The sequence below is a fragment of the Sarcophilus harrisii genome, chromosome 6 (assembly GCF_902635505.1).
Source record: "Sarcophilus harrisii chromosome 6, mSarHar1.11, whole genome shotgun sequence".
In the NCBI taxonomy this organism is placed as follows: Eukaryota; Metazoa; Chordata; class Mammalia; order Dasyuromorphia; family Dasyuridae; genus Sarcophilus; species Sarcophilus harrisii.
In genome coordinates, this window is record NC_045431.1 from 191,220,631 (window position 1) to 191,240,633 (window position 20,003).

General features: G+C 47.8%; 1 protein-coding gene across 3 annotated transcripts in view; it reads right to left on the reverse strand.

The window, feature by feature from the left end:
• FGFRL1 (fibroblast growth factor receptor like 1) overlaps positions 1-18,940 on the reverse strand; it is a 127,649-nt gene extending 108,709 nt beyond the window's left edge. Inside the window, exons 1-3 of one of the 3 annotated variants that reach the window (XM_031942735.1) lie at positions 18,055-18,940; positions 16,057-16,102; positions 15,726-15,835 (exon numbers count right to left, since the gene is read on the reverse strand). In XM_031942735.1, coding sequence (XP_031798595.1) covers positions 15,726-15,786 — 61 coding nt within the window. In that variant the 5' untranslated portion in view covers positions 15,787-15,835; positions 16,057-16,102; positions 18,055-18,940. Of the gene's footprint in view, positions 1-15,725; positions 15,836-16,056; positions 16,103-16,584; positions 16,763-18,054 lie in introns of those variants that run through there. The other 2 variants (XM_031942734.1, XM_031942736.1) reach the window with 2 other exon arrangements.
• Between the last annotated feature and the right edge of the window lie 1,063 nt (positions 18,941-20,003).

The following is a 20,003-nucleotide window of genomic DNA, read 5'->3' on the forward strand; positions in this document are numbered from 1 at the left end:
CTGTTACTTACCCCGGGTAATTAGACTAACAGCACTAAGAAGGCTTGCAAGCTCAGGGCAGAGGAAAAAGCTCTGGGCTAAAAACTTCCGCCCAGAACAATGCCCCTGGCCGGGGCTGGCTCTGTTTCAGCCTCCTTCTGCCACCCCTGCCCCATGTTGTACTTTGCTCCAATCTGTTTTTTAGACATTCCCCAAGAAACAAAACAGAATGGAGCCCTCAAACCCCCTTCTCCCTCCCAGCCCCCACTGCTGGTCCCTTCCCAGCCTCCCCCCTCTCCCTTCCAGCCCATGGCTCCTCCAGGCCGGGCTCCATAACTGGGGCATTGTTCTCCCCCAGGGCCTGGACTGGAAACACCCTGAACACCCTGACTAGGGGAAAAGGGGAGGGGGGGGGCAGTGTTCACAATGTGTCTTGTTTTAAAAACAGTAAATTATGTTAATTCATTTCCTCTGGCCAAGCATGGTGATAAACTGGGGGGGGGGGGGGAGAAGCAGAAAGGATAAGTAAACATCCGTCAATCATTTAGGGGGACAGGCGGGGGGGGAGAAAAGCTGGAGCCCCTGTGAACTGCGAGCTCCCTCTCTTCTCTCACACACACAGTCCTCCCTCCCCTGCCAGGGTGTCCGGAGCCAGGCAGACCGAGCCACCTCCCCTGAGCAGGGCCTAGGAGAGCCAGTGGGCCGCCCGACCTCAGGGCTCTCCTGGGCATGTGACACCACCCCCCCCCCCCCATGACACTGGCCTGGGCCTGGAGCCAATTGGAATTTTGTCATTTTCTGCAAGGGAAAAATCATTTTCGCTGAAGCTGTCCCCCAAGCACGGGGCTTCAAAACCCCTTCTGGCGCCGTTCAGAAGTTTTTGGGCATTGTCCTAAGTAGAGACTTCCCTAACCCCAAATTTATTCAAATTATCTTCAAGGCGGATAGAACCCAAATCCCTTGGAAGTCCCCGCTGAAAGCTTCCTGGATTTATGGGATCTTCTAAGATAAAATAAAAATTAGATTCTAACCCCACTTGGCTAGTCTCTTGTATTCAAAAAAGAACATTTGCTCTCTTCTCTCAGGTAAAGAAAGAGGTTTGGACTAAGTCTGGGGATCCTATCTCTGCACATTTCCCTCCTTAGGCCTCAGTTTCCCCAACTGTAAAATATAAGGATTTAACTTAATTAAAGCCCCTTCTGGCTCTGATACAATATGTGAATTCTACGAGATAAGAAGATAATAATCATGCCTCGGATGTCAGAAGTCCCTTTGAAATTTCCAAAGTGTTTTTACATTTCTCTTATTAGATCAAACTTCAAAATACAGCTGGAGATCAAAGGGGTCCAGGAGGCCTGTCCCTCTGCCTGTGGCACCCCTGGTAAGTGACTGAAGAAGGATAGATATAAAAAATTTCCCTTCTGCCCCTGCCTTACTGAAAGCACTGCTTCTGAAAAATCGACACGTGGGATAATAGGAAGCATAATAGTAACTCCCATGTCTATATTATCTGGTATTTATCAGGGGCTTTTCTCAAAGCAACTAATTTTTTTTTTTCATTCAGATCTGTGACTTCAGGGCATTAGGGAACTCCCTGGGAGAAAGCTCCCTTCTCTAATGCAGATAGCTGCCTGAAAAGGCAAGGGTTAAACCCAACACAGCTAGTGTGTATGATGGAAGCATTGAACCCAGGACTTCTTTACTTCTGGACTAGCTCCTGGGAGGCAGGTAATACAAACGTTACACTCCTCCCTGGGAAAGGCTCAGAATTTCTTTGACTAGCTCACAGTTTTCATGCGGGGAACTCTCAGAGTCTGGAGCAAAATTAAGTCTCCCAACCCCAATAACTTTGCTTATTTTGTCTTACTACAAGAAATTCCAGAAATTCCCTAACAAAAAAAAAATTCAACAAGCACTTATTAAAAGCACCTACTATAGCTGTGCGACCCTGGGCAAGTCACTTAACCCCAATTGCCTCGGGGGGGGGGGGGGGGAAGCACCTACTATGTACAAGGCTCGGTGCTAGGAATACAAAAACAAAAACTCCAACAGCCTCTGCCCCCCCCCCGGGGGTTCTACCTTCAAAAAAAGGAGGAAACAACCATGTGAGGAACCCCAAAAAGTACAATACCAGGTCATCTGAAGTGAAGGAGAGAAGTTAACAAGTGGAGGAGGGAAGGATAGAGAAAGGCTTTGAAAAAGCAAAGTGGCAGCCGGGCTGAGTCTGGAAGAAAAAGTAGGTAAGAAGGAAGCACAGAAGCCCCCCAGATTAAAGGAAGCCATCCAATCAGGGAATAGATTGTGGGCCTGTTTGTCTGAAACCCAGAGTATAAGGAGAGAGACAGTAAGGGTGAAAAGGGAGGCTGGAGCAAGTTTGTGGGAGACATGCTAGAAAGCTTGGATTTTATCCTAGAGGTAATAGGGAGCCATTGGAGATTTCTGAGCAGGAGAATAACACAGATACAGCCTCAGACAGGTAATTTTGGCAGATATATGGAGGATACAGTGCAGAAAGAACCCAAAGAACCTCTGCCTCATCTTGGGAAGAGCTAAGAAACATGAGAAAGTTTCTAATTTCAGTCCTAATTCTGAAAAAGAGGGCAAGACAGGGGCTAGAAGCTAGAGCAGTCTCCATTGGATCTCTGGGTGTCCAACCAAGACCTTCTCAATGTCCCCACTGGCCCTAGAAAACACCCCATCCAATCTACAAGCCTAAACACCAGGTCCCCAAATCCAGGAGGAGACCGAAGGGGGGAGGAGGAAGAATGGTCACAGACAAAGAGCTGGACAAGCAAAGGAGCCACTTGGTTCAGGAAGGAACTGGTCTTACTAGTAAAACAAGTAATTGCCTCAGAAACCATGACCTGTTATCGGAAGGGGGAAAGCCAAGGCTGTCTCTGTCAGTCTGTCTGACAGTCTGGGACTAGGAGGAAGAAAGATCAAGTCCCCCAAAAAGGGATATTCATTCAACAAATATTGACTGAAATCCTAATTACTTGCAAGTTTTAATACCAATGGCACAGGGAGCTTCCATAATCGGAGCTATAGGCCTGCAATGTCCTCTTCCATCCTCCTTCACAAGACAAATCTCTCCTTTCTCCCTCATCCCATCCCTAGGAAGTTTTCCTTGGATCCTCACTCTCTCCCTCCTCCAAACTCTTCCTCCACTGGGAATCTAATCAGCCTAGACTGGACCTCCTACATTACTGAGATCAAGGCCATCCAACCGGAGCTTCCTCATCCCTCCTTCCCCCACAGCTCCAAAGTTCTCAAAGGTTTATGGCCATCATCCCTTCCTCCCCTCCAGTCTCAGAAGTACCCCTGATCCAGACCAAGATCAACTCCTCACTTGTACCCTGGAGGTATCCTGGGGCTAGTACATCATACAAGAGTCTGAAGTTAAACTTTCAAGTGTGAGCATTTCTATCTCAGAAATTGTCAAAAGACTACAAATCAGGGCTTGACTTATTATTTAACTGTTTGTATAGACTTAAGAACATTATGAAGAAATTGTGAATACAGAAATTAAGCTTAAGAGTTTGCAATGCTTTGTCAGAGAGCCCCTTGTCTTCATCCCATCGATTCTCTGAATGGATCTTCATCCAATTCACTTCTTTCCCAGCTGCTTAAAAACACTCACCCTCCCTCAATTCTTTTTTTTTTTTTTTTCTTTTGTGACTTACCAGGGTCACACAGCTAGTGAAATGACTCCAGGGTTGAAGCTCTGTCTGCTTAACTGTCCACCCTCCTTTAATTATAAAAAGAGATTTCCCATGGATGGTTGTTCTATTGGGCCATCCTATTTTGCTCCAAGGACACCAGACATTAGGTCAGTTGTCACCCTTGACCTCCCTGTATTACGTGATGCTAATAATAATTTGTTCTTCTAAAATATACTCTTTTCCTACTCAATTGCCTTGACACGGTTCTTCCTTTTTAGAGCCTAAGTTCCATACAGACAAGAAAAATCCCTGAAAGTAGAAAAAAAATACAACTACTAAGCCAAGCACGGCGACAGAATTTTCTTTTATCTTATTAACAAAGACAGAAAGTTATTAAAATAAGTAAATGTACAAAGTAGGGAAGATTATGGATGAGAAGCCCAAGCTTCTTAAGAGAACAATTTTTTTCAGACATGATTTATCAGCATCTATCTGTCACCAAGCAATCATCAGGTTACTGCAAGTGATCTTTCTCCACTCAGGAAAGCAAAATTTCTAACAGAAAACAGCTTGTTAAATTATACATGTTAAATCAGAAACTTGCTTTCTTAGGGCTCAAAGGGACATGACAGATCAAGCCCAACTCCTTCCTTTTAGGGAGAAGACTGAAAAGGGGAAAAACAGGCAAGTGACTTATCCAGGGTCACAGAGCAAGTCAGTACCCGTCAGAATTGGAAGCCGTGTCTCCTTCTGCCTCCCAGACTTTCCAGTAGACTGGATCACAATGGAAAGTACTTAAAGCGGAAATTCTCTTTTAAAATCCTGTCACTAAGCCTTCTCATTCATTTAACATAGCCTCTAGGAGAAAAGCTGTGAAAAATATATCTCCTTACATTGCAGAGCGGGGAGACCATGGGCATGAAATGATATAAAGATGACAGATGTGGTCTACATGTTGGTTTTATTGAATTTGTGTTTCTTTCCTTTTCTTTTAAATCTTTGTTACAAAAGAAAGCTCGCTGGACAAGGCAAAAAGGAAATATTTGGAAATAAAGGTGATATCAAAACAAAAAACAATTAACCTGACTTTCACAAATACCCCCAAAATAGCAGGATCTTCCTCCACCTTCAAGTACCCCACACACTAAATCAGAGAAGAATTCATTCTAGTTAAATACAAGGATACAGTCTGGACTGGAACCTGGATTAAATTCCTGCCTCTGCTTTTTTTACTCTTTGTGGGACCCTCAATGATCATTTCTCCTCTCAAGCCTCAGTTTCCTTATCTGGAAAAGCAATCAGTGAAGTGGAGTTGTCCAAGGTCCCTCCCAGTTCAAAGGCTGTGATCCGGAAATATTTGAATTCACTCAACCAAACACACATTTATTAAGTAATTACTAGGGCCCAAGCAGAGCAAAAATCCCTGCCCTCAAGGATCTTATATTCCAAGAAGGGAACTGCTAAAAACTCATGTTCTTGATCTCATAGGAGCCAGGATTAGTGTTAAGGTCAGAACCCACACTCTAACTTGCTCATTTCCTCTGGAAACCCGTATTTTGGGGTGGAAGAGGCAAACAGCAATAACACTCTGTCCATTGGCCAGGAGAGGTCAAGTCATTCAAAGGGGGGCATAGTTACCCTCCCTCTGTATTTATGGCTCCTCTCCTCATCTTGGAAGTCCAGCTAAGAAAGGGAAATATGCTGGGAAGCAGGCAGTGCTTCCCAACTGGAGGGCCAACAACCAAGCCACAGAGAAATTCAGTCAGTTGTCCACATCCCAGGTGAGTGGGGCTCAAGAGGTAGATGAGAGAGGTTCCTAGTGGGCTCCATTTGCCCATTAATTAACCTTTTGGGACCCCTGAACGCTCCAGACAAATCCAATCTTGACAGAGTCAGAATCTCAGCCAATGTGTGGCACTCCCTCATTACTCACTCCTCAGCTGCTTGACAGGATACCCAAGATGGTATAAATCTTTCAGGAAACAAATTTACCAGGCAGAGGAAAAATGAGTTTGTCTCCTGCCAAGATGTAAAGTGCTCTGATTTCACAAGTCCAGCAGGGGCAAGAGAAACATGGGGTGAAGGAGATAATGGGGAATGAGGCAAGTCAGAGGAAGAAAGAGGGTGAATAAAGAAGGGGGAAAAGTCAGAGAAAAAGGAGAAAGGGGGAACAGACATGGGGAAGAAGAGATAGAGATAAAAGGGTGAGACAGAAAAGAAACAAGAAAGAGTGACAAAGAGAGAAGGGGTGGGGAATCAAAAATAAGAGAAGGAGAAAGGGAGATTTATAAAGAAGGAGCCAGAAAAATGTCACACTAATATGGAAGTATGTTAAAAATGATTGAACATGTACAACTTATATCAGATTGCTTGCTGTCTTGGAGGGGGGAAGTAAAGGAAGAAGGCAGAAAAAAAATTTGGAACACAAAATCTTATAAAAATGAATGTTGAAAACTATCTTTACATGTAATTGGAGAAATAAAATACCATTAAAATGAAGAAAAAATGTCACAAGTCCTCAATCACAATACAATCAAAATCCACTCAATCACAATACAAACAATAATTCTGGTCTCTACAACTTGCCACAGTGAAACCTCAAATGAAGTCTGAACACTTAATGGAAGAAGCCTGGAGTCACTGGCTGGATTTCATCTTCAAAAACTGGAGTAATTTCTGATAAAATAAGAACACTGTGTTTCCCTGAACAAAGGGGAGACTGTGAGTGAGAACAGGGCTGCCAGGGAAGATCCTTCCAAAATATGAATGGATAGATGGATGGATGGAAACAGATGTATGGACGGACATGGGAGGACAAAATTCAGACGCTGAATGGAAGGGAACTCCTGGGAATTATCAGAGGGGTCCCCTGGCCTCCTCAATCAGATTTCTGACAAGAAACCCCCATTCTATCCCTCTAATATCTCCCCTTTCTAACAGGCTTACCTAATAACAACCCAATTTTCTTTAGCTCTATTCCCTTCTCCAAGATTTTTGATTTAAGTCAAAATTTCTAGATTGAAAAAAATCTGCTCTGTCATTCACTACTTGTCTGCCCACAAGCAAGCCATCAATCTCAGAATGATTCCTCATCTGTAAAATGGAAATAATGGTTCTTCACTGTTCATAGGGATTTTGTGAAAACTAAATGGAAGAAGAGTTTTTCATCATTTTTTAAAAAAATGTTTTAATGGCTCTCTTTTTTTTCTTTTCTTTAGGTTTTTTTTATTTTTATTTTTTGGTGGGGGGTATTCACTTTGACTAAAGACCCATTCTTTGCCAACCCTGCAAAAAAAAAAGGAAAGGAAAAAAAAATAAAAACTTATAACAAGTATTGTCAAGCAAAGCAAATCCACAGTGGCCATAAAAATATATTTTTTTAATTTAAAGAAAAAGTTGGCTCTGTAAGATGAATTCATGATCTGCCAGGAGATGGGTAGCATATGTCATCACTGGTTCTGGTTGGTCATTGACATGGTCGGCATTCCAAACTCTTTCAAAGTTGTTTTTCTTTTCAATGTTATTACTATGTAGAATGTTCTCATGAATTCAAGAAAGTCCTCTATTCCAGCAAAAGGCTTATGTTTTCCACTGTGGAATTATACTAAACATTGCAAGATAAGTGATTCTTGTTTTATCTTTTGCCTTTCGGAATACTGTATTCTAAGATCTTCTCTCTTTAACATTAAAAACTTCCTTATCTTGCATGATCTTGACTGCAATCTCTGGTACTTGAATTGCTTGTTTCTGAATACTTAACAATTTTTTTTTTCTTTGATGTAGGAGCCCTGGATTTAATCTATAATATTCCCAGGATTTTTACTTCAAAGCTTTCTTGCAGAATTCTTTCTATCTTGACTTTGCTTTTGGATTCTAGTGAATCTGTACAATTCTCATTTATGATTTTATAAAATGAGTGTCCTGGATTTTTTTTTTAACATTGCAAGATTTTCAAGGAGTCCAAGTTTTTGACCTTATTTCCAGATTAGCTGTTTTTGTATCTAGTGTCTTACATTTTCTACTATTTTTCAATCTTTTGATTTTGTTCTTTAATATCATTGCTGTTTCATGTAGTCACTAATTTTTATTTGGTCTATTCTAGTTTTCAGGGATTCTTTTAATTGGGCAAGATTTACCACCTTTCTTATCTTCCTCATTTTTCCTTCCAATTTTTTCCTCCAGAGTCTTTCTTTTTGGGTTTTTTAAAAATCTCTTGTTCCATTTTTTCTGGGCATTCCTGTAGCCCTTGTGAAAAGTTCACTTTTTCCTTTGAGTACCTAATTCCTTGAAATTGTTATAGAATTAGTCCCCTCTTCTTTTGAGTGATCTCTAGATCTGTACTAAATTATCACATTAGTCACTTCTTTCTTTTATTATTTCTCCAGCTTTCACTCTTGAATTGGAGTTTTATGCCAGGATCAGACTCCATATCTTGCTATATTCTTTAGGTGGAGTGGACTGCTTGATTGTTCTAGACCTATGTCACCTGGGTCCTGTATTGTCCACCTCCCTACTTATGAGCATCAGGAAGTTTTAGGCCCTCCTCCCTGGATCTCTAAGATTCTGAGTGATAAATTTATCTTCAGGGCCTTCTTATGACATTCCTTCACTCTAACATGTCCTAAACATTGTCTCCTGGTAATCTGGGTCTGAAGACAAGGAATAATGGTAGGGAGGACTGGAAGATGGAGAGAAAGAAGAAGCTCAGGGGTCATCAATGATAGCCTCCTCATTTTATAGATGAGAAAACCAGGAGAGGCAGGGAAGTGACCTGCTTGATAACTTCTAATTCCAAACCCAGAGCTCATTTCATTTTTCCAGAGATGGAAGAAAACTAAGTCTCCCCTTTACAGCCTGAAAGAGTGGAGTTCTACGTTGTTACCTCTCTCCTTCACCCCCTCAGAGCAGTATGCTGAAGGGAATCTGGGCTGGAAAAAAGACTGGAAAAGCAAAGGTCATAAGGGCCATTTCAGACCCAGAAAGGACCAGAGAATGTCAGATCCAGGAAAGACCATTTTACTGATGAAGAAACTTAAGTTCCAGAGAGGCTGCCATGCCCCAGGTTAAAAACAGTGTCAAGAGGTAGGAAACAGTCATTTCCATTTCCATTCTCTTCTTTTGACCTCCCATAGGGCATGTGGGATGAAACAAAAGTCTGGGCACCTGATCATATGTGACATATTACTTTCAGTGTTCTCTTCATTTCTTAGCTTCCCAGTAGGACTGGAGAACCTCCTGACACCCTATCTCCTACGCTGAATGCTCAGACAAAAAACAGTGAAGTGGAGTAACAGAAAGAGCACTGAATTTGTTGTTGTCAAAGGGATCTGGCTTTGAATTCTGACACCATTAATGAATGGGACTTTGAGTCACTCATTTCCCCTTCTCTTTATAAGAAAAAAAAAGGTAGGTTCAATGAACTGATTCCTTCCAGTTCAAAATCATCTGGTTCTGGGACTCCATTCCCTGTATGAGGGATGAATGAGGCAAAGGGCCCCAAATTAAATACAGGAGACCTTCAGGAGGTCTACAGGTACAGTAGAAGGAATCTTACTTAGCCTTGGAGTTAGGAGAACTACAACTCCTCCTTCCTGTTGCTGTCTCTACAGTGGCTAGTCATGGCTCTGGGTCTCAGTTTCTCCATCTAGATAGTAGGACCTTCTGGGTCTTTAAGATCCCTTCACACCCTGGTGTTCCAGAAGAAAGAAACAAGGAGAATAGCCAAGAATTCTGCCCAAAACACAGCTGCAAAACCCAGGATCCCAGCCCACCCTGACTCCAGCCCCAAGATACTGAGTGCCCTTGGAAAAGCTGCTTGAAAAATCAGACTCTGTCTTCATTCGTCCGACAGAAGCAGCCACAGAATTAATGAGATGCTCACCTGTGAGGTGTCCTGGGCCCCCTGGGATAAAAGGCCCAGGATAAACACCACAACCTGGTAATTTGCCCCAACAGCCACAACAGGATCCTAAAGCTAACTTGGGCAAAGCAGAGGGTCAGCTCTCCATCACAGTGGCCCAAATAAGACCACCTCCAGAGATCCACACCAGAGGAAAAACTTACTTAGACCCCTCTCCAAAGAAACGCGCTAGGGGAGTGTGGATGGCAAATGGAAAGTCAAATTACTCCCTCAAAGTCACATTAGTTCCCGTCATAAGGGGAATGGGTTGACAATCTAAGGTCCTAGTTTTCATTAAACCCACAAAACCCCTAAAAGCCTCCTCAGGGTAAAAGACAAACTTAGGGAGAGCAACAGAATGGGACAAGTGGTTTATTAAGTTAAATGAAGCTGGGGGAAAAAAAATATTTCCACTGATTACAGCAACACTGGAGCTCCGTGTGAAAGGGGAGCATTGAAGGGCAGGACTTTCAAACACACTCCAGATTCTCACTGGGGCCGACAGCCTAGGGAGCAGAGAAAGCACCATTGATTCTCCGCCTGCGCAATGAATAAAGGAACGGCCTCACATTTATTTTTTCCAGACCAGGCAAAAGAAGACTTTTGTTCGGGGCTCTTTCCCCTCCGCCCCTCTTGGTGACAATGATTTATTTACCGTTTCCAGGAGCCAGGGCCAAAATGGGCCAAGAACATCATCTCAACTCCATTCATTTCCCCAAGCATCAGAAAAGGCTTTCCTCCCGCAACCCAGACTGTATAAACTGTTCAACAAGGCCATACTGAGATCTTAGCAGACCTTCAGCCCGAAGCTGCCCTTCTCTTTGACCACCTCGATCAGTAAGAGTTTGCTCCCCACCCAAATCTGCCACCTTAGAGTGGAAACTCTTCCATTCTAAGATCACAATGTGCCATGGACTCCGACCTGAATGTGCAAACTGTTTGAACATCTCATGACCTCCACACAAGAAACTTGATCACTTTTCAATCTCAGTTCCCTCATATGTAAAAAAACAAAAACAAAAACAAAAACAAACAAACAACTTCTAACTTCCTAAGCTTGTTAAGAGGCTCAAAACAGTGTAAAGAATCTTGAAAAACTCAAGTGCTATCTACATAAATGCTAGCTATTAATAAGCACATCTAGTCAGTCAACCCAGGAACATTAGCCATCAAAGATGAGCATTTAAAGCAATACAAATAAAAATCTGACATGCATTTACTAAAGGGTTTCTTGTGTGTCAGTTCCTTGGGGAACCGGGAAATCAAAATGTGAACCCCTCCAGGACTGTTTCATTTTAGCTTCCACATCTCTGACTAGCAGAGAGCAATTAATTAAACATTTGTTGGACTGAATTAAATTGAAAATTGAAATCCCTGCTATCAGAGAATTGACAATCTCTTAGCATTTTATAAAAAATTCCACTCAAAAAAGTCTTACAACTAAGAAAAGTGTTGATTTTTGTGCAGAAGCCATCCTAGGTTCTGGACCAGTGAAGAGCCAAGTCTGGCCAGCCCTACCATTTGAAACTGCTCATTACCAGGCAGATAGCCCCAAGAGAGTGAATTTTGGGGTCATAGCATATCAAAGACCATCATGGAAAATGGAGAGATAGGTCTACATAGTTAAGGGCAGAGAACCTTAAGAAATTACCAATAGAAACAGTGCCATGAAATTTGGGAGATGAACGCTGCTTTCACAACAGATTAAAAGGCCCATTTTAATCTATTTTAATAGACTAGGACATCCTATAAAAGGAGGGACTCGAGTCCTTTCTTAAAACCCAGGGAGTGAAACCTTGCCTCTGACACTTATCTCCTGGGTTATCCTGGGTTTCAATTATTTTATCTATAAACTCTCACTTTAGGATTCTTTATGATTTACAATTCCTATGACTACAGTATAACTCAGAGAAAACATCCTTTTTTTCCTTCAATGCAGCAAGCAGAGCAAGCTCAAAAGGGTCAGAACCCATTCAAGAGGAAAAGTTCACACCTTGGAAGCACTTCCCAGCACTTCCCAGTATGCAGCACAGGGAACACCTTCTGTTTTACCAATCCCCTTGCAAAAACTTTTTTAGACTGAATCTCTCCAATCTATGCGACAAGAATGGAAACTGGAATGGATCCAAAAAAAATGAAAGAAAGGTAAATATTGGAGTATTTATATGTTAAAGTTGGATTTTTTAAATTCACAGTTTTTGTAACTTGGGGAGAATTTAGGAAGGGCGATTGCTGATTGCAGTGTTTTTAAATAAAGAAATTTTGAAAGTAGCAGTTCCTTCTTCTTTTTCCCTCCTCTCTGTCTTTCTCTTTCTCTTTCTCTCTCTCTGCCTGTCTCTGTAAACAGAAATCTGAAGGAAAACTGACAACATGAAATATTTGTTTTCTTAGTACCTCCTTCCAGATCTGAATGACACTTTGTTGATTTAAGAACACGTATGACATACACAATTTGGCCCACTCACAAACTTAACACATTTGGAAAAGAAATATGAAGGCCTAGGGGGAAAAAGTCCAAAAACAAAATACAAGAAAAGATGATTCCTTCCCACCTTCTTTCCCTTTTCTGGGAGAAATACCCAAAAAAGAACCAAAATTCCCTCCATAATCTTTCAGTTCTTTTCCAAGTATTTCCCTGTTAATGTGAGACTTTTAAACCCAGGAGAGCTTGGAATTAAGAGAAGCATCAGATGAATTCTGAGATCAGACATGTCCATGGAAAGGTGGGCTTGTGAGAGGAAAACTGGATCCCCAAAAGAGAGGTAAGGGGATGGGAAGTTGGTATGACTGTATTCCATGGGTTTTAAACCAGAGAAAAGCCAGTTAAGGAGACAGGGAGTCATCATTTGCCTTTCCCTATAGCTCTCCCTCAGAATCTTACTCTCTCTTCCTATATGATCAGTCTCATAAAAGGACCATCTGTCTGAAATAAGGAGATCCAAGTATAGGCTGGATGCTTTTTCATTGGGCATGAAAGCTCCTGGGGGGCAGATCTTTTCAGCTCTTTGGGCTAGAGTTTTCCCATCTGTACAATGGGATTAATAATGTACTCCTTCCTGTAAAGGCTATCCTGAGAAAAGTGCTTTGTAAAATCTTACTGAACTCTAGGAATGAGAGTGATTATTATTATCCTATAAAATTAACCCCAGGCGAAGACCGGCCACTCAGCCGTCCCAGTTGCCCACCAAATCCTGGCCAGTGCCAGCAGCTCAAAGAGAGGAGTGTCTCATGCCAGGCCCAGCGACATGGAATAACTCCCTCCTGAGCAGCGAGGTTTGAATTCCATCCCTGAAACTCTCACCCATCCCCCTCCCCCATAGAGGGGCTTCTCCTGGGCTAGGCACTGGACAGGACTTTGGTGGGCTTCCCAACTGGCCCGTAATGAGAGAGGGCACAAGGGACGAGCTAGATCAAAGAAGATGAAAGAGAAATCAAAGTCCAAATCCCGGTGCCAATTCGGGGGTGGGGGGGGGTGGAGGGGTGGGGGGGAAAGAGTATTAACCCATTCCCTTCCAAAGAATATAAATTCTCCTAAGCCAAGACACCAGAGCAAACCCCTGGTCCTGTCTGGGTGGCGCAGATCCCAAACTTGCGGGCAGCCCCCACCCCCAGGACTAGTCCCTCCCTGGCAGGAAGGAGGGGGCAGGGACGTGTGTGGCATTGGGCCGAGCCTGGGCCATCCTGCTGGACCTGCTGCAGCCCGACCCAAACATTGCCATATACGGTCACTCGAGGCGCAGGAAGGGCTGGGAAACCGCCGCTCCAATGGAGGGGGCACTGAACCACAAGCCAGGAGACGGTGGGGTACGAGAAGAGGCAGAGGGCGAGCTGACACTGATCAATCCCCCTGACCCCAGGAGCCCAGAGCCCAAAAGAGACCAGGAGGAACCACGGGGATGCCAGCCAGTGTCCAGCTCTCCTCCCCAGCTCCGGGAGCCTCCAAGCCAACCCTCTGACCCAGCAAATTGCAAACCCCCTTCGCTTCCAGGGGACATATACCATTGGGACACACAGGGCCAGCTCTCAAGAGAGATTTCTCCCTATCCCTAAAAATACTCCGTGTGAGCCTTTATCCAGTAGTCCAGCCAGGGTCACTCCATGATGCCCTCCTGCACACCCAAATAGCAGCAGGAGCCCACTATGACACTGGGGATTATAGGAACAGCCCCAATAAGATGGGGCTCCAGCCTCAGGTAAAAACCTACTACTTCATCACTCCGGATGCGGCATTGGACAGATCATAACACTATGTGCTTCTTATCAGATCACAATTATACCAGTCTCCCAGTTTGTGCAGGGGAGGACCTCGCTTTCTCCATGACCGCGGTCACCTTTCCAACTTTCCGAAACATTCTCCAGGACGGGCCAGCGTACAGGGGCAGGAAATGGTTTCCCTGCTATCCAATAAGCTCAGTCTGTGGAAGGAGTAGGACTGAGTCTCCATTTCCAACAACAACACCTATCCTCAGTGCAGATGAGCTATTTCCCCTCCTCCCCTGGGGACAAAATGAAGAAGTCGTGTTATGTTAACCTCCACCCTCCTATCTGTGTTTGTGTGGCCCTAGGAGCCAGGGCTCAGCGGGTGCATTCCCTCGCTTTCTCTCTGAATATACACGATATTTTTATCTTTTGGAGAAAGAACTGCAATTTTCATCCATGAGGTCTTCATGCAGCCTTAGCCAACTTCCGCTAAAGTGAGCTTTTCCTTCCCCAGGGCACCAGAATCACTTGGAATACTCCAGTTCTCCCGTTTCTGCCTCTTTCCCAAAGTTCCACCTCAGAAACCACTCACTGTAACTCAGATACCCCTTCCTCCCCGAACCAGACCCAAAAACACTAGAGAATCCAGCCCAGAGAAGGCAGAGGACAGGAGGCAAGGAAGAGATAAGATTTCTCTATTCCGTGGGCTCTAATTCACAGAAGCTTGAGAACCGAACTTCTCCCTCATGCTACCCAGCCCCTGGGACCAACTGCAAGAATTATATACATCTATGAGATCACCTTCTTCCCCCCATTCCCCATCCAGGCTGAATCCGACCTCCTCAGACTGCCTCCTAGAATGCCCCTATACCACTTCCCCCCAGCCTCTAAGGAGACTGAGCCTTGGACCTCTTGTGGTCAGAAAGGAAGTGGGCTTCCACAGGCCCATGGGCTTCCAGGATGATACTAGCTGGTCTAAATGATCAGCTAACCAAGAGAGAAATAAGTATCGAATGGCTAATTCATGCCATGGTTATTTTGTCAACCTTCCTGCTGGGGGGGGGGGCATTGCCATTCTGATTCACCTAGAGAGCCCCCCTTTCTGCAAGATGAAGGCAGCACATTCTCCTCCAACAGGCCGGTTTCTCCAGCTCTTTTTCCTTTAGGGGGCTGGACTCCCACCCGACACCTCCCCCTTCAGAGCTGGAGCCCTATTTTGTCATTGTCTTTTTTTTTTTTTAACTCTTGTCTTGGGGGTAGGTTGGCAGGGTCACCTGCTTATTGAAATCTGAGTGCCTGGCCTGGGATGACCAGAGCTCAAATATGCAGTAGCTGTTGAGGACTGTCACAGGTCTGTCAGCTGGGACAGGCCATGGATGTGTTTGTTTGGCCCGCTACTGGGAAGACACAAGGGGAGGCCTGGCAGGGAGGGGAAGAGGGGGATAGGGAGGCCCTGCCGGGCAGCTAGGAATGCTATTGTTTGCTTTCAACCATGACACCCAAAATCTGGAAGCCGCTTAACCCAGGCTTCTCCCCTACCCCTCACGAAGCAGAGCCATTCCCTAGAACTCACCTGTAGCTATAATCTTCTCTTTAAGAAAAAGAGAAAAAGGAAAAGCATATGTACTCCCAAACCAAAAACCAAAAGAGAGAGAAAACTAGTTGGTGTCTTAATTAATGATGTCACACCATACAACCCAGAGCCAGGTGGGAAAATGTGTGTAAGCAAGAACATGGCCTGCTTTTATGCATCAGTGCACAAATCTATATTCCTGTACTGGGAATGCAGAACCAATCCAAGGAGAGACAGAGACAGAGAGAGAGAGAGAGAGAGAGAGAGAGAGAGAGAGAGAGAGAGAGAAATTTTAGACTTTAAAAAGAAAAATCCATTTTATGAACAGACAATGAAATAAGTAAGTAAGGTATCAGCAAGCAGCTGGGGAGAGCCCCAAACTGCCTGCCTCCTGGGAGCTCGGTCCACTCACCTCGGGCGGAATCAGACAATGAAAAAATTCCCAAGAAGAGGAACGTAAACCAAAATTCCATCTCTGGGCTTAGGTCCTCCTCATGTACAAAGGTTCTGTGGCTTTAAAACCTGGAGAAAAGGAATAGGGAGGGAAGGGGAGAAGGGAGAAAAGAGGAATCAACATCTATCCTCCACACCACAAAACAAAGACCCGAGCCAGGGCTCCCCCCTCACAAGCAGCTCTCATCCTCTCCAGATCCCCCCCCCCCCAGGAGTTTGCTTTGCCCCAAATCTGGGCTTTCACTGACTATTAATCCAGGGTCCCTAAGAAAGGAGCCTTCTCCACTTACAAGGGGGCAGGCAGGCAGGCAGGCCCAGGTCTCTCCTCTGGCTGAGCTTTTTGAAAAAAAAAGTTGACAAGTTCTCCAGACCAACCAAAAAGAAAAGAAAAAAACCAAAGCAAACCAAACAGACCCAGAAGCTGCGATAGATCAAGGAAGTCTGGGGAGAAAGCCCAGGAGCAAAACTAAGCCTTCCCATTCATCTTGGGTCGAAATGTTCTGCTCAGGGAAGCAGTCCGGAGCCCCCTGCGCAGGCTGGCTCCCGGCTGCATTATCTGAAGGTTGAATTATTCTTAGCAGCCGCTCGCTGCCTGGCCTCCCCTCCCCTCCCCTGAACCGCCCCCCCTCCCATTATTTAAAGTTGCACTTGCTGCTGGCTTCTGTCAGAAAGGAAGTGGGGCTCCTGTTTCTTCCAGAGAAACAACAGAAAGAATAGGAAAAGGGAGATTGGGGTGGGGTGGGGGGGGTTTAGATCTTTCTAGGTATCAAAGCCAGACAAAGGGTTTACATTAATTACACTGCGCTGGGCTCCTCTACCTCTCACTCTCTAAACACTGTCTGAATTCCTGGCCCTTGTAAACTCCCAGTTGTAAGCACTCCGTGCCCCGGGGACACACAACACGAAGGCAGTCAGTCCAACAAGAAGAATAATCGCACCCGGCCATTAGCTTACAAATTTGCACCAGAAGTTCTTGAACGTGGAGAAAAAGACTTGGGGGGAGGGGGGAGTGGAAAAAGGGGGAGGGTATTGGAGGCTCTGCCCCCAGGCCAGGGGCAGACCTAGCCCACGTGGGGGGGGAGGGAGCAAAGGGAGGGAACGAAAGAGATGCAACCGGTTTCCAGTCATTGGAAGGGGAAAGGAGTGAGCTTGAAAAGGTGGGTAAAAAAAAAAAAAATTACGGGGGGGATCCCTAGCCTGGGGGAGAACAAGCTGGCTCAGTGTGACCTCGGCATGTGTGAAGAAAGTGGATTTCCTCAGTCCTCCCTCTCCCCTGCCCCTAACACACACACACACACACACACACACACACACACACACACACACACACACACACTCTCTCTCTCTCTCTCTCTCTCTGCTGTTACTGGGAAAATCAGGACCAGTTCCTGAAGAACTGGGGAGACCCCCTAAAGAGGTCACGGTTACAGTCCCCAGACCATGCCCTCAAGGGGAACTGCTACCCTTAATAAAGAAGTGACCCCTGACCACGATTATTTATTTACAAGGATTGTGTTAACACCCACCCCCATTCATTAACCCTCCACCCCCAAAACTAGGGAGCATATTTGAGTTGATTCTCTTTAAGGAAGGAGACCCAAGCAGATAAATTTTGTATTAAGATTGGGAGCTGAAGCTGGGAATCACAAAGTGGCCCAGGCGCAAGAAAACGGGGCAGCCTCTGCCTTTTCCAAAAAATAAGAGATTGCTCTGCCCGGTACCTTTCTTCCCTCCGGGCTCGAGGAGTCGCTGCCCCAGTGGGCTCCCTGGTCTTTCCCAATTTCCTTGGCCGGAACCACCTGCCATCAGCCAAGGCCTGAGAGGCTCATTTATGAGGACAACCGAGGGTCTCCCGCGATTAGAAGGGAAGCCCTTGGGGAGAGCCCAGAGACCACTGGCTGAGACCGGAGCCTGCCTGAGGCAGGGGAAAAGGAACCTCTCATCCCCAGCGACCAAGGGAGACCTCCCACTAAGAATTAAAAATCCCTGTTTAGGAGAGGAATTCTGAGAGCATCGGAAGCCCCCTAAACCAAGAGAACTTCTGCTCGGGGGTCCCGGGAGAACCAAGAACCCCTTCCCAGTGACAAGAGGGCACCTGCCTGGCTGGAGAATAAGCCGGAGCTTCTTCCCGGCCCAGAGACCGCCTGGGAGAGTGGAGACCCGAGCAGCCTCAGGGATCGGGGGACGGAGACGTGCCCGGGCTCCCACCGACCGCAGGAGGGATTCAACCGCCCAGGACCAGGACCCCAGAGGCACCGAACGGGGTGGGGTGGGGGCGGGGGACTCACCTCTAGCTCCGCGGCTCACAGACTCCCGCCCGGGGGTCCGTCCCCGTTCATTCCCGGGACTTCCTCCCACCCTTTTCGCAGCAAATTCAGGCTCCTCAGTCTCTCTCGGCGGGCAGCGCGCTGCTCATTGTAGCCTCGGTCCTTCCGCCCTCCCGAGCGGGGCTAAGGCAGGCGGGGCGAGCCGCGGCGCAGCGGGGCACTCACTACCTGGCGTGCTCCGGCCGCTCGCCTGCCCGCCGGCCCGCCTGCCTTTGCCTGCCGCGGGTCGGGGCCGGAGCTGGGGCCGGGTCCGAGGGAGGGGGCGGAGGCAGCGGGCGGCGGGAGCCCAGCTCCTCCCCGGCGGGGGGCTGGGGACGGGGCGGGGCGGGCTGGGCAGGCGGAGGGCAGGAGCCCCCGGGGCGCGCCCGGAGATACCTGCGGAGGCCCGGCCGCGGCGCCCCCGGCCAGCCCCGAGGCTCTCCCGGGCTCGGGCAGCGCCGGGCGCCGGAGGATCACGGCCCGGAGGGCGCCGACTAGGTGCGAGAGCTCGCGGAGGGGCCGGAGGCTCCCGCGGACCGCAGACACGCGCGCCCGCACCGGCCACCGCGCCCTGCCCAGCCCTGCCCTGCCCAGCCTCCGGGCCCGGCTTCCCCCGCGCAGCCGGCCCGGGACCGAGGCGGCGGGGATGTCGGCGCGGAGCCGGCGCGGAGGGTCAGGGGTCCGGCGGCGCCGAAGGGGGAGAAGAGGAGGGACCGAGCCCGGGGAGAGGGGCCAGGCCGGGCGGGGAGCGCTGGGCAGACGGGGCAGAAAGTAGGGAAAAGTTGGAGGCGCGCAGCCGGCGAGAAGCGACCTTCCCCGCGGGGCTTTGTGGCTCCGGCCGAGCGCGACCCGGCCCCGGCGCCCGCCCTGCTCCGCCCCGCTACAAAACTTCCCTCCAATCGCAAGGCGCCGGCCCTCCCCGCTTTCTCTCGGACTCGCTCCCTCCCGCAGGTTAACCCTTATGGAGCGGGGCGGGCAGCGCCGCAGGTCCCCCCAGTGCTGCGCGAAGGCGCAGGTCACCCCCTGCTGCCCGGAGCCGGCCATAGCGCCCTCCCGGCTTCTGTGAGTCAGAGCGAAAGGAGGAGGAGGAGGAGGAGGGAGGAGGAGGAGGAGGAGGAGGGGAGGAGGAGGAGGAGGAGGGAGGAGGAAAGGGAGGAGGAGGAAGGGGAGGAGGAGGAAGGGAAGGGAGGAGGAGGGAAGGGGGAGGGAGGAAGGGAGGAGGAGGAAGGAAGGGGAGGAGGGAGGAAGGGGAGGAGGAGGAAGGAAGGGGAGGAGGGAAGAAGGAGGAGGAAAAGGAGGAGGAGGAAGGAAGGGGAGGAGGAGGAGGAAGGAGGAGGAGGAGGAAGGAAGGGGAGGAGGAGGAGGAGGAGGAGGGAGGGAAGAGGGAGGGAGGAGGAGGAGGAAGGAAGGGGAGGGGAGGAAGGAGGAGGGAGGAAAAGGAGGAGGAGGAAGGAAGGGGAGGAGGAAGGAAGGAGGAGGAGGGAGGAGGAGGGAGGAGGAGGGAGGAGGAGGAGGAGGAAGGAAGGGGAGGAGGAGGAGGAAAGAGGAGGAAAAGGAGGAGGAGGAAGGAGGAGGAGGAGGAGGAAGGAAAGGGAGGAGGAGGAAGGAGGAAGGAGGAGGAGAGGAGGAAGGAAGGGGAGGAGGAGGAGGAAGGAGGAAGAAGGAGGAAGGAGGAGGAGGAGGAAGAAGGGGAAGGAAGAGGAGGAGGAGGAGGAGGAAGGAAAGGGAGGAGGAGGAAGGGGAGGGGAGGAAGGAAGGGGAGGAGGAGGAAGAAGGAGGGAGGAAAAGGAGGAGGAGGAAGGAAGGGGAGGAGGAGGAGGAAGGAGGGAGGAGGAGGAAGGAAGGGGAGGAGGAGGAGGAGGGAGGAGGAGGAGGGGAGGAGGAGGGAGGAGGGAGGGAGGAAGGAAGGGGAGGAGGAGGAAGGAAGGGAG